The sequence below is a fragment of the Lynx rufus genome, unplaced genomic scaffold, assembly GCF_022079265.1.
Source record: "Lynx rufus isolate CCGP_SWC_20201006 ecotype Redwood Valley unplaced genomic scaffold, mLynRuf1.p SCAF_2, whole genome shotgun sequence".
Classification (NCBI taxonomy): domain Eukaryota; kingdom Metazoa; phylum Chordata; class Mammalia; order Carnivora; family Felidae; genus Lynx; species Lynx rufus.
The window spans coordinates 143,873,699-143,886,150 of record NW_025814834.1 but is presented as its reverse complement, the minus strand read 5'-3'; the positions used below and the strand labels follow the sequence as shown (position 1 = coordinate 143,886,150).

Sequence of the window (12,452 nt, the reverse complement as noted above, 5' to 3'; positions counted from 1 at the left end):
AATTATATAGAAAACAGGATTTGGAATTGCAAACAAAAATTACAGTAATACTAGCTTTTAGACTAGTAATTGTTCTTTTTTAAAGTATTAGTCTCTTAAATCATGTAGAAAACAAGTAGTAATAATCCACTGTTACAATAACAGCTTTTATAATTGCCCATGTGTTTACATTAACTGAGATCTTTATTTTTTGATACAACTTTGATTTACTGTCTAGTGTTCTTCACTTTCACACTGCAGGAATGAGCATTTCTTGCAAGGCAGGTCAATTGGTAATGAGCTCCCTCTGGCTTTGTCTGAAAATGTCTTGATTTTTCTTCACTTTTGAGGGATGGTTTTGCCAGATATAGGATTCTTGGTTGACAATTTTTTTATTTTTTTCTTTTAGCACTTTGACTACATTGGCCCATTATCTTTTGGCCTCAAAAGTTTATGATGAGAACTCTGCTTGCAGTCTTATTGACAAACCCTTGTTTGTGGTGATTGGCTTCTCTTGTGCTTTCAAAATTTTCCCTTTTGCAAATGTGATTATGATGTGTCTCAGTGTGGGTCTCTTTGACTTCACTTTACTTGGAGTTCTTGAACCTTCTTAGATGTTTATATCCATGTCTTTCAAAAAATCTGGGAAATTTCCAGCCATTCTATCTTCAAATATTCTCTCTGCCCCTTTTTCTCTCTCTTCTTCTGGGACTCCCACAATGTGTATGTTGGTACCCTTCATGATTTCCCACAGGCCTCCTATGCTCTGTTCACTTTTCTTTGATCTTTTATCTTTTTGTTCCTCAGATACAGTAATTTTCAATATTCTACCTTCAAGTTCACTTATGCTTCTGCCTGCTCAAATCTGCCTCTCTTTTTTTTTTTATATATATATGAAATTTATTGACAAATTGGTTTCCATACAACACCTAGTGCTCATCCCAAAAGGTGCCCTCCTCAATACCCATCACCCACCCTCCCCTCCCTCCCACCCCCCATTAACCCTCAGTTTGTTCTCAGTTTTTAACAGTCTCTTATGCTTTGGCTCTCTCCCACTCTAACCTCTTTTTTTTTTTTTTTTCCTTCCCCTCCCCCATGGGTTCCTGTTAAGTTTCTCAGGATCCACATAAGAGTGAAACCATATGGTATCTGTCTTTCTCTGTATGGCTTATTTCACTTAGCATCACACTCTCCAGTTCCATCCACGTTGCTACAAAAGGCCATATTTCATTTTTTCTCATTGCCACGTAGTATTCCATTGTGTATATAAACCACAATTTCTTTATCCATTCATCAGTTGATGGACATTTAGGCTCTTTCCATAATTTGGCTATTGTTGAGAGTGCTGCTATGAACATTGGGGTACAAGTGCCCCTATGCATCAGTACTCCTGTATCCCTTGGATAAATTCCTAGCAGTGCTATTGCTGGGTTATAGGGTAGGTCTATTTTTAATTTTCTGAGGAACCTCCACACTGCTTTCCAGAGCGGCTGCACCAATTTGCATTCCCACCAACAGTGCAAGAGGGTTCCCGTTTCTCCACATCCTCTCCAGCATCTATAGTCTCCTGATTTGTTCATTTTGGCCACTCTGACTGGTGTGAGGTGATATCTGAGTGTGGTTTTGATTTGTATTTCCCTGATAAGGAGTGACGCTGGATGTGCCTGTTGGCCATCTGGATGTCTTCTTTAGAGAAGTGTCTATTCATGTTTTCCGCCCATTTCTTCACTGGGTTATTTGTTTTTCGGGTGTGGAGTTTGGTGAGCTCTTTATAGATTTTAGATACTAGCCCTTTGTCCGATATGTCATTTGCAAATATCTTTTCCCATTGCGTTGGTTGCCTTTTAGTTTTGTTGGTTGTTTCCTTTGCTGTGCAGAAGCTTTTGATCTTCATAAGGTCCCAGTAATTCACTTTTGCTTTTAATTCCCTTGCCTTTGGGGATGTGTCGAGTAAGAGATTGCTACGGCTGAGGTCAGAGAGGTCTTTTCCTGCTTTCTCCTCTAAGGTTTTGATGGTTTCCTGTCTCACATTTAGGTCCTTTATCCATTTTGAGTTTATTTTTGTGAATGGTGTGAGAAAGTGGTCTAGTTTCAACCTTCTGCATGTTGCTGTCCAGTTCTCCCAGCACCATTTGTTAAAGAGGCTGTCTTTTTTCCATTGGATGTTCTTTCCTGCTTTGTCAAAGATGAGTTGGCCATACGTTTGTGGGTCTAGTTCTGGGGTTTCTATTCTATTCCATTGGTCTATGTGTCTGTTTTTGTGCCAATACCATGCTGTCTTGATGATGACAGCTTTGTAGTAGAGGCTAAAGTCTGGGATTGTCAATCACTCTTTTTCATTTTAGTTCCTGGACCTTTCAGATCTAGCGGGTTTTTTTTTTTTTTTTTTTTTTTTTGTTTTTTTTGGTTTCTTTTTAGGTCTTCTATCTCTTTATTGACATTTCCATTTTGTTCACACATCTTTTTCTTGGTTTTCCCCACATCTAACTTCAGTTTTTTAAGCGTCTTTTAAAATCTCTGTCTACTACATCTGCCATCAAGTCTTTCAGATACAGTTTCTATTTATAACTGACCCTTGAATAACATGAGGATCAGAAGTGCTGTCACCCTTGTGCAGTTAAAAATCTATGTGTAACTTCTGACTCTGCAAAAACTTTACTAGTGTTGACTGGAACCCTTCCTGACAGCATAATGAACATACATTTTGTGTGTGTGTGTGTGTGTGTATATATATATATATATATATATATATATATATATATATATATTATAATCTTACAATGAAGGTAGCTGCAGAAAAGAAAATGTTATTAAGAAAACTATAAGAGAAAATACATTCAGTACTGTATTGCATTTATCAAAAATAATCTGCATGTAAGTCAATGAGCACAGTTCAAACCCGTGTTGTTTAAGGGTCAACTTCTCCTCCCCTCCCCCACCTTTGGCCATACTTTCTCTTTTTTTCATATGCCTTGTGATTTTTGTTAAAAACTAGATATTAGAATCTAGTAATGTGGTAACTCTGGAAATCACATTCTCTCCCTCTCCCAGGGTTTGCTATTTTTCATTATTGGTTTTGTCCTTTTGACTGTTATAGGCTGTCTTTTTGCTAATGATCAACCTGAGCTGTAAAGTGTCCTAGGACCTTTCTGAGCCTTTGCCTGAGCACACACAATCACTTTCTAATTTCCCCCATATATGCAGTTGTTTTTCGGTGTCCTAGTCTCTCCTGTCTGGCTCCCAAAGGGGGAAAAAAAGAAAAAAAAAGGGAAGAGAAGGATGACAGCCCTTTAAATCTCTTGGCTGCAATTTCAGCTGGAGGAAGAGAAGACTTGCAACAATGGAAAGCAGTGTAACAACAATGGGGAGAGGTATAACACCAATGACTGCTCACTTCCTTGTACCTGTGATCAGAAACAGAACAGCAACCAGCAATCAGAACACACAGATCCCTAGTATCTGGAAGACAAGGTCATTTTTGTCCACCCTGGTTCCCCCAAGTTGCATGCAGGTGCTCCAGGAATAGAAACACAGCTGCAATGCCATGTGGCTGAAGGGTGGAAGATGATACCAAGGGTGTTAATGTGCTAAAAGTTGAAAGTGACCAAACTGAGCACAATTCACCATCCAACCCTTCCCCTAGAAGTTACAAACCTTCAATAAACCCCAGAGTTCCAAAACAGTTATATCAGATTCTACCACTGCAACTGTTGTCTAAATGGGAGACAGATTCCTGGTGTTTTCTATACTTCACCTTCCCACAATCCTCTGTCCACAGTGACATTTTAATGTAGGTTGTTATGCCCATTTTGAGGCTTAGGAAGGTTGGAAAACTTGCCTAAGGTCATACTCTTGACTGCTACACTACCATGCCTCTTATTCTGGTATATCTAAAAGAATTTGATATCCAAAAGAATTCATAAAAAAGACTCTCAAGAGGTGCAAAAAGCTTTGATCAATGGCTTCACCGTTGAAGTAAGTTCACAGTTTTCACAAGTGCCTATTTTTAAGTGGGTATTTTGTTATATGTCAAGTGATAAATGTTATCATTATTCACTCACGCTACTAAAACAAAACATTAGAAGTCATCATTTAACCCCAACACAATCACCAAGCATGTTCAATTCAACCTCAACAATGCTCTAAAATACACTGTTCTATCTTCATCTGCATGGAGAGTGTTTTTTAATAAACTTTATTTTTGAGAAGAGTTTTAGATTTACAACATAATTGAGAAGAATATACAGTTCCCATATACCCTGTCCCTAGTTTCTCCTATGTTTAACATCTTACATTAATATAGTACATTTATAACAATTAATGAACTAATATTGAAACATTGTTAACTAAAGTCAATACCATATTCAGATTTCTAAGTCTGTCTAATGTCCTTTTCCTATTCTAAGATCCCATTTAGGGTATCACAGTATATTTAGTTATCGTGTCTTCTTTGGCTCCTCTTGGCTATGACAATTTTTCCGATTTTCCATGATTTTCCATGTTTTTGATGACCTTGATAATTTGAGGAGTACTGGTTGGGCATTTTGTAGAATATTCCTTAATTGGGATTTGTCTCAATTTTGTTCACAATTATATTGGGATTATGGGTTTGGAGCAAGAACACCACAGAAGTCAGTCCCATTTTCATCATATCATATCAAGGGTATAAACTATCACCAGGATATCACTGTTGATTTTGACCTTGATCAGTTGGTCAAGGTGTGCTTATAAGATGTCTACAAAGATACTTCAAAGTAGCTACAGAGCTACTTTATTCCCCTTTTCCTGGCAGCATTTTTAGGCCTTCATAATAGCTTGCCTAAACTACTACAGGAACCTCGTAACTGTTCTCTCTACTGCCAGTTTCATAATTCAATCTTTTCTGTATACTATTACCAGGATGACATTTTTAAAATGTTGATTTGGATCATGCAACTCCCAGAGCTAAACTGCTTCAGTGTCTATCCATTACATTCAGGTTACGTTTCAAAGCTTACTAAAAGTAACCAGGGCTCTTGGGAGAAATTACTTGTTCCTGTGCAGGAGCAGGTAAGGCACAAGAGGAGTCTAGAGCGTTTTTTCTATCTTAAATAAGGATATTCTCAAAGAATCATGGGAATATGTTTCACTGGACAAAGCAGAGACAATTTGAGAGTGATGGATTATAATTCACCAAATAAAAAAAGAGCCTACAAATTCACTTATATAAATAAATGGATTAATATATTAGAAGAAGCTCTTTCTTACAGTATAATGCCAATTAATAAAGCAGGAATGAGGGAGTGAGAAAATCATAAGGGAAGGCTTGGTAAAGAACAGGAAGTTATATAATCTCAAAGCATCTGGATGCAAATACTTAGTAATAAAAGGCAAAGTAATAACTTCATAGTAGTGAAATCTGGCAAACATCACCTTAACCCAATGATTAGAGATAACATCAATTTTGAGACAAACGAGTATCATATGTCCATCGCAGTTAATTGAGAAGATATATCATTGGTATACCTGCCAAAAATGTACAATCTGAATGTAATCATGAGGAAATGTCAGAAAACTCCAAACTGTGGGATTTTCCACAAAATAACTAACTTGTACTCTTCAAATATATCAAGGCCAAGAAATACAAAGAGTGGAGGGGCTGTTTCAGATTAAAGGAGACTGATGTGACACAACAACTAATGCAATACATGATTGTGGAGTACTTAGAATGGATCCAGGACCCGGGAGGTAAGAAAGGGGTAGGGAGTAGACAGGAGAGAGGGTTGGGAGGGCTTGGAAGGGGAAATAGTTATAAAGAATATTATTGAGGCAAGTGATAAAACTTGAACATGCATGGGGAATTATGTTATAGTACTGTATCTATGATAATTTCTTGATTTTGATTATTAGGTTCTGCGAAAGGAAGAAAGGAAGAAAGGAAGAAAGGAAGAAAGGAAGAAAGGAAGAAAGGAAGAAAGGAAGAAAGGAAGAAAGGAAGAAAGGAAGAAAGAAAGAAAGGAAGAAAGAAAGAAAGAAATCCTTGTTCTTAGGATGTACACATTCATTCACGTATTTAAGAAAAACAGCACAGTATCTCAACTTACTTTCAAATGGATCCCCCTAAAAACAGGTATGGATTTTCTTACATACACATGTATTATTTTAACTTTTTAAAAAGTTTAAAAGTATGCCAAAAAAATTATAACCAAAATCAAAGCCTAAGAATGACTGCTTCCAACTTTTTTGTCTTAAAGGAACCTCTGAGCCTTTGTACATATTATCTACCTAAAATGCCCTCCTTCTCTTCACCTGGAGAACCCCCTACCTACTCTTTATACAGCAGAAAGAGTGAAATTTTAAAATAATTTCTAATTATCCTCTAATGGCTTCCCCTCAAAACATAAGTCTGGTCTCTGAGGAGGCCAACATGTCCAACAGAACTTTACAACAAATGTTCTAGATACGTGCCATCCAATATGGTAACAACTAGCCAAATGTAAGTAAGTAATGAGCACTTGAAATGTAGCTAATCTAACTGATGAATTAAATCCTTATTATAATTCAAATAGCCACATGTAGGTAGTAATTACCTTATACCCTTCCTTATACAACAGCCCAGGTTCACTTTTTTACTCTAATTTATTGTAAAAATGGCTTGCATACAACACCCAGTGCTCATCCCAACAAGTGCCCTCCTCAATGCCTATCATCCATTCCCCCCCCACACCCCTCATCAACCCTCAGTTTGTTCTCTGTATATAAGAGTCTCTTGTGGTTTGTCTCCCTCCCTCTCTGTTTGTAACTATTTTTTCCCCTTCCCTTCCCCCATCGTCTTCTGTCAAGTTTCTCAAGATCCACATATGAGTGAAAACATGGTATCTGTCCTTCTCTGGACTGACTTATTTCAATTAGCATAATACCCTCCATTCCATCCACATTGCTGCAAATGGCATGATTTCATTCTTTCTCGTTGCCAAGTAGTATTCCATTGTATATGTAGAGAGGTCCTAAAGGTGAGGTGATGAGAGAATTACAAAGCAGGGAGCTAAGACTCTCCAGGAGCTGAAGCATCGGTCCCCTGGATCAAGCCTCTTTTATTTTTGCAAACTGTTAACAGCAAGCACATACAACATACTATTCGGCATCTTGGCAGGTCATGCACTTACAATGTATTCCATACTGCATGGTCATTAGTACATCTGGTGCCAACAAAACATTCTTATCCCAGACCTGGTGTCCATATGGTGTCCTTCTGGAAAGAACGTGCAGTCCCAGCGGCTTTCTGCCTGGGAATGAAACTGTTTTCAGTTCCTTGCTGCTCCGTCCCTTTCCTTAAAGATGGTGCCTCCGGCTTCTTGCTCTCCAACAGTATATATAAACCACATCTTCATAATGCATTCATCAGTTGATGGACATTTAGGCTCTTTCCATAATTTGGCCATTGTTGAAAGTGCTGCTATAAACATTGGGGTACATGTGTCCCTATGCATCAGCACTCCTGTATCCCTTGGGTAAATTCCCAGTGTGCTATTGCTGGGTCGTAGGGTAGTTCTATTTTTAATTTTTTGAGGAACCTCCATACTGTTTTCCAGAGCAGCTACACCAGTTTGCATTCCCACCAACAGTGCAAGAGGGTTCCCCTTTCTCCACATCTTCGCCAGCATCTGTACTTTCCTGAGTTGTTCATTTTAGCCACTCTGATCAGTGTGAGGTGGTATCTCAGTGTGGCTTTGAGTTGTACTTCCTGATGATGCAAGATATTGAGCATCTTTTCACATGTCTTTGGGCCATCTGGATGTCTTCTTTGGAAAAGTGTCTATTCATGTCTTCTGCCCATTTCTTCACTGGATTATTTGTTTTCTGGGTGTTGAGCTTGGTAAGTTCTTTATAGATTTTGGATACTAACCCTTTATCTGATATGTCATTTACAAATATCTTTTCCCATTCTGTTGGTTGCCTTTTAGTTTTGTTGATTGTTTCCTTTGCAGTGCAGAGGTTTTTTATCCTGATGAGGTCCAAGTAGTTCATTTTTGCTTTTGTTTCCCTTGCCTCCGGAGACGTGTTGAGTAAGAAGTTGCTGCGGCCAAAATCAAGGAGGTTTTTGCCTGCTTTCTCCTCGAGGATTTTGATGGCTTCCTGTCTTACATTATTAGATCTTTCATCCATTTTGAGTTTATTTTTGTGAATGGTGTAAGAAAGTGGTCCAGGTTCATTCTTCTGCATGTTGCTGTCCAGTTTTCCCAGCACCACTTGCTGAAGAGACTGTCTTCATTCCATTGGATATTCTTTCCTGCTTTGTCAAAGATTAGTTGGCCATACATTTGTGGGTCCAAATCTGGGGTCTCTATTCTATTCCATTGGTCTGTGTGTCTGTTTTTGTGCCAATACCATGCTGTCTTGATGATTACAGCTTTGTAGTAGAGGCTAAAGACTGGGATTGTGATGCCTCCCGCTCTGGTTCTTCAATATTACTTTGGCTATTCGGGGTCTTTTGTGGTTCCATACAAATTTTACGATTGTTTGTTCTAGCTTTGAGAAGAATGCTGGTGCAATTTTGATTGGGATTGCCCTGAATGTATAGATTGCTTTGGGTAGTATTGACACTTCAACAATATTTATTCTTCCAATCCATGAGCATGGAATATTTTTCCATTTCTTTGTGTCTTCTTCAATTTCCTTCATAAATTTTCTATAGTTTTCAGCATACAGATCTTTTATATCTTTGGTTAGGTTTTCCCAGGCATTTTATGGTTCTTGGTGCAACTGTAAATGGGATCAGTTTCTTTATTTCTCTCTCTGTTGCTTCATTATTGGTGTATAAAAATGCAACCGATTTCTGTACATTGATTTTGTACCCTGCGACTTTGCTGAATTCACGTATCAGTTCTTTTGGTGGAGTCGTTCGGGTTTTCCATGTAGAGTATCATGTTGTCTGCCAAAAGTGAAAGTTTGACTTCTTCTTTGCCAATTTTGATGCCGTTTATTTCATTTTGTTGTCTGATTGCTAATGCTAGAACTTCCAACACTATGTTAAACAACAGTGGTGAGAGTGGACATCCCATCCCTACAACAGCCCAGGTTAAAGTACCCTTTGCTCCCTACTATGTTCTGGACTTCATTAGCCAACAGACTCCTATTTGCCTATGCTACAGTTACACTGGCTTTTTGCTGTTCCTTAATTATATCAATTACATCCTGGCCTCAGTCGTTACATTTACTGTTCTCTCAGCATGGAATACAATCTCATGGTTCCCTCTCTTACTTCTCTCAAGTGTCAGCTCAAATGGTACCATATCAGTCTATATATCCTATCCATGTTCTACCTAAAATAGCACCCCATCACACTATGCCCTTCATCCTGCTTTATATATTGAATATTGAAGGAGTGAAATGTCATGATTTCTATTATTTACTTACAAATAAAATAGAATTTTATCTACTAGGAAAGTAGATGAAATAAATGACAAAATATTTATGTTCAATCACTATATTGTACACTTGAAACTAAAGTAACATCATGTGTTAACTATATTGGAATTAAAATTTTTTAAGAGGTCAATATTAACTCTTCAAGCTAGATGATAATTTCTTTACTATTATTTCTTTATTATTCCAGTGTCTCTTTCTGTATTTTTGAAAATTATCCCAATTGAAAAAAAAGGCAAATGAAATATGATCTAGAGCTAATGAGCAAACTATTCTTTCCTTCACAATTAAGCTTCATAAAAGGGGAGTGAAATGCTATGTTAAGGTAGGTAGTATTTTGTTGCTTTTAAGTCAGAACTCAAAAATACCTTTGTACATTGAAGAATTAAACAGAAAGAGGGGATGAAGATAAAATGAGAAACAACTAGTGGAGCAAGGACCTGGAACAGATGGAAATGACATCATGAATTAGCACTGTAAAGGAAAAGAAATACTATATTCTAAAAAGGAAGAAAAGAAACATGGCTAACTCTGCAAGCTGCAAGTTACAGGAGAAAAAAACTTCAGGGAGTTTGAAAGTGATGGCTGATGAATTAACAAGCAAAATAATCTGAAGAGCAGATGTGGCAAAATGGGGAAAGAATCTGGGGAAAATGGTAAAATCTGAAATCACTGCCAGGGTAATGGGAGAATTCATCAAGGACAACACAAAAACATACTTAGAGTGGCAATGCAGATAGAACTTAATGCCAGCAATCTGTTTATGCAATTTTCTCCAACACTTGGCTACATGAATACATGTACAAAACATCAGAGGAGCTATACTTATTCAGACCAGAGGAAGGCTATTAAACATCAGAATAGAGATCTTAAAGTGGAACAGAGACATCATATGAGGAAGGGAGTGAATGAAGTAGAGGGTCAGAGATTAGTAAGTAAATAGAATAACTAAAATTTCAGAAATGGGATTATACTGGTCACAAATAAAATCTACAAGAAGAATCAGTTATCCTGTAATATATAATTAAAGTAAAATAAATTTTCTTTTTGGCTAGTGTGATTTAAATGTGGTTCTACCAGGGCACCTGGGTGCCTCAGTCAGTTCAGTGTCTGACTCTTGGTTTCAGCTGAGATCATAATCTCACAGTTCATGATTTCCAGCCCTGTCTCAGGCCCTGCACCGATAGACACTCTCTCTCTCTCTCAAAATAAGTAAATAAACTTAAATAAATAAATAAAGGTAAATTATAATAAATAAACAAACAAACGTGGTTTTACCAAGAGCTAGAAGTTAACATGGCTCCTAAAGGTTTTTTTCAATTACAGAGCAGAATAGCTTTTTGATCAATAATGTCTCAAGATGATGGTGTAATGTGATTTAGAAATTTCACAAGTCATGTATTAATAATAGTGAAAGTTCATAAATTGTAGCTTATTTTTGTGAGTTAGAGCTAATTTTAATAACATAATTCTCATTCATATTCTAATATACTTCCTGGGGTAGAAACACCCATGGGAGTTATATCATACACATGAAACTAATTTCATGCTACAGCAGGGAAGGTATTGAGAATTGCTAGCATAGAGTATTGCTAGCATTTTAAAGCATCCTGTACAATAGAAACTAGTGTCGGGAATGGTAATTATGGTCTCCAGCTTAGATTTATTTAAATACTAGAAGCTAGAGGATTAAGAGTTGTCGTTCTTAGTACTTTTACCATATTTCAAAAATTAACCTTTGGGGCACCTGGGTGGCTCAGTCGGTTGAGCGTCCGACTTCAGCTCAGGTCACGATCTCGCGGTCCGTGAGTTCGAGCCCCGCATCAGGCTCTGGGCTGATGGCTCAGAGCCTGGAGCCTGCTTCCGATTCTGTGTCTCCCTCTCTCTCTGCCCCTCCCCCGTTCATGTTCTGTCTCTCTCTGTCTCAAAAATAAATAAAACGTTAAAAAAAAAAATTAAAAAAAAAAATTAACCTTTGTGAGCCAAGACTGCTTACACCTTGAATTTCTATTAAATATGTATCAAGAAAAGTTTCATTCAAAAATAATACACAATACAACTTCAATTCTCAATCTATACTTCATACCTATCTTATTGGCTAGGCTAATCCTGAACTTAAGTGACACTTTGGGGTCGAGAGGAAAAGAGTGTCAGTGAAGTGGATCACACCATAAAAGTGGTTTTCAAAGTAACAGTACACTCACATGTATAAACTTACCAGGTTCCTAATTCCAGTCAATGTGGAATGGGAAAGGGGAGAAGTACGAAATTCCAACATTAGATTTATGTTATCCAATACCACCAAACAAAATACTACATTTCTATAAACTGAAGAGGAAAATGGCACTGATCACTGGACTCTTTGATGTTTCCATTTAATTTCCTATATGCTCCAACAAACCTCCATAACTAAAAACCAAAATATAAAATACTTACTTTTTCATTTTTTTTGAGTTATATTTGACTTGGTAAGCTGCCTGGATTAATTTGTCTGGGCCACCATCAAACTGATGTGGAATGACCTTCTGAAAGTGCTAAAAAGACACATTAAAAGAAAAACATAAGAACTACTTAGTGCTGTTTCTTGTTAACTAACAGTAAAATCTAAAGACACTCAAGAAATCATGAACTGACTTACCTGTAACATCCCTTCCATGTCAAGTTGCATCAGTTCTGCCTGATTCATTTGAAGAAGTGCCAATCCTACTCGAAATACTATTTCTAAACCCTGTGGAAACACATTTCATAAAGTCAAACTTCTCTTACTATTCCATTGACAAAAACTAATCATTCAAAAAAATATTAAGGTAAACATTTAGGGATCTACACTAGAAACTGACAAACATCTCTGCAAAAAGTCAGATAGCAAATATTTTAGACTTTGTGGGCCATGTGGTCACTGTCACAAATACTCAACTCTGCCACCACAGCCCAAAAGCAGACAAAGACAACACAACAAAAGGGCATGGCTATGTTCCAAGAAAACTTTTTACAAAAATAAGTGAAGGAACGAATTTGACACTTCAACCAGGAAGATTAGTACATAAATCAGTTTGCTGACTCCAAAC

The 12,452-nt window shown here is 37.3% G+C and overlaps 1 protein-coding gene across 1 annotated transcript in view; it reads right to left on the bottom strand.

Annotated features, from left to right (window-relative positions):
* EVI5 (ecotropic viral integration site 5) overlaps positions 1-12,452 on the bottom strand; it is a 240,691-nt gene that overhangs the window by 137,566 nt on the left and 90,673 nt on the right. The window contains exons 8-9 of the mRNA XM_047086056.1: positions 12,023-12,112; positions 11,821-11,918 (exon numbers count right to left, since the gene is read on the bottom strand). Of these exons, the coding sequence (XP_046942012.1) occupies positions 11,821-11,918; positions 12,023-12,112 (188 nt within the window). The remainder of the gene's footprint in view (positions 1-11,820; positions 11,919-12,022; positions 12,113-12,452) is intronic.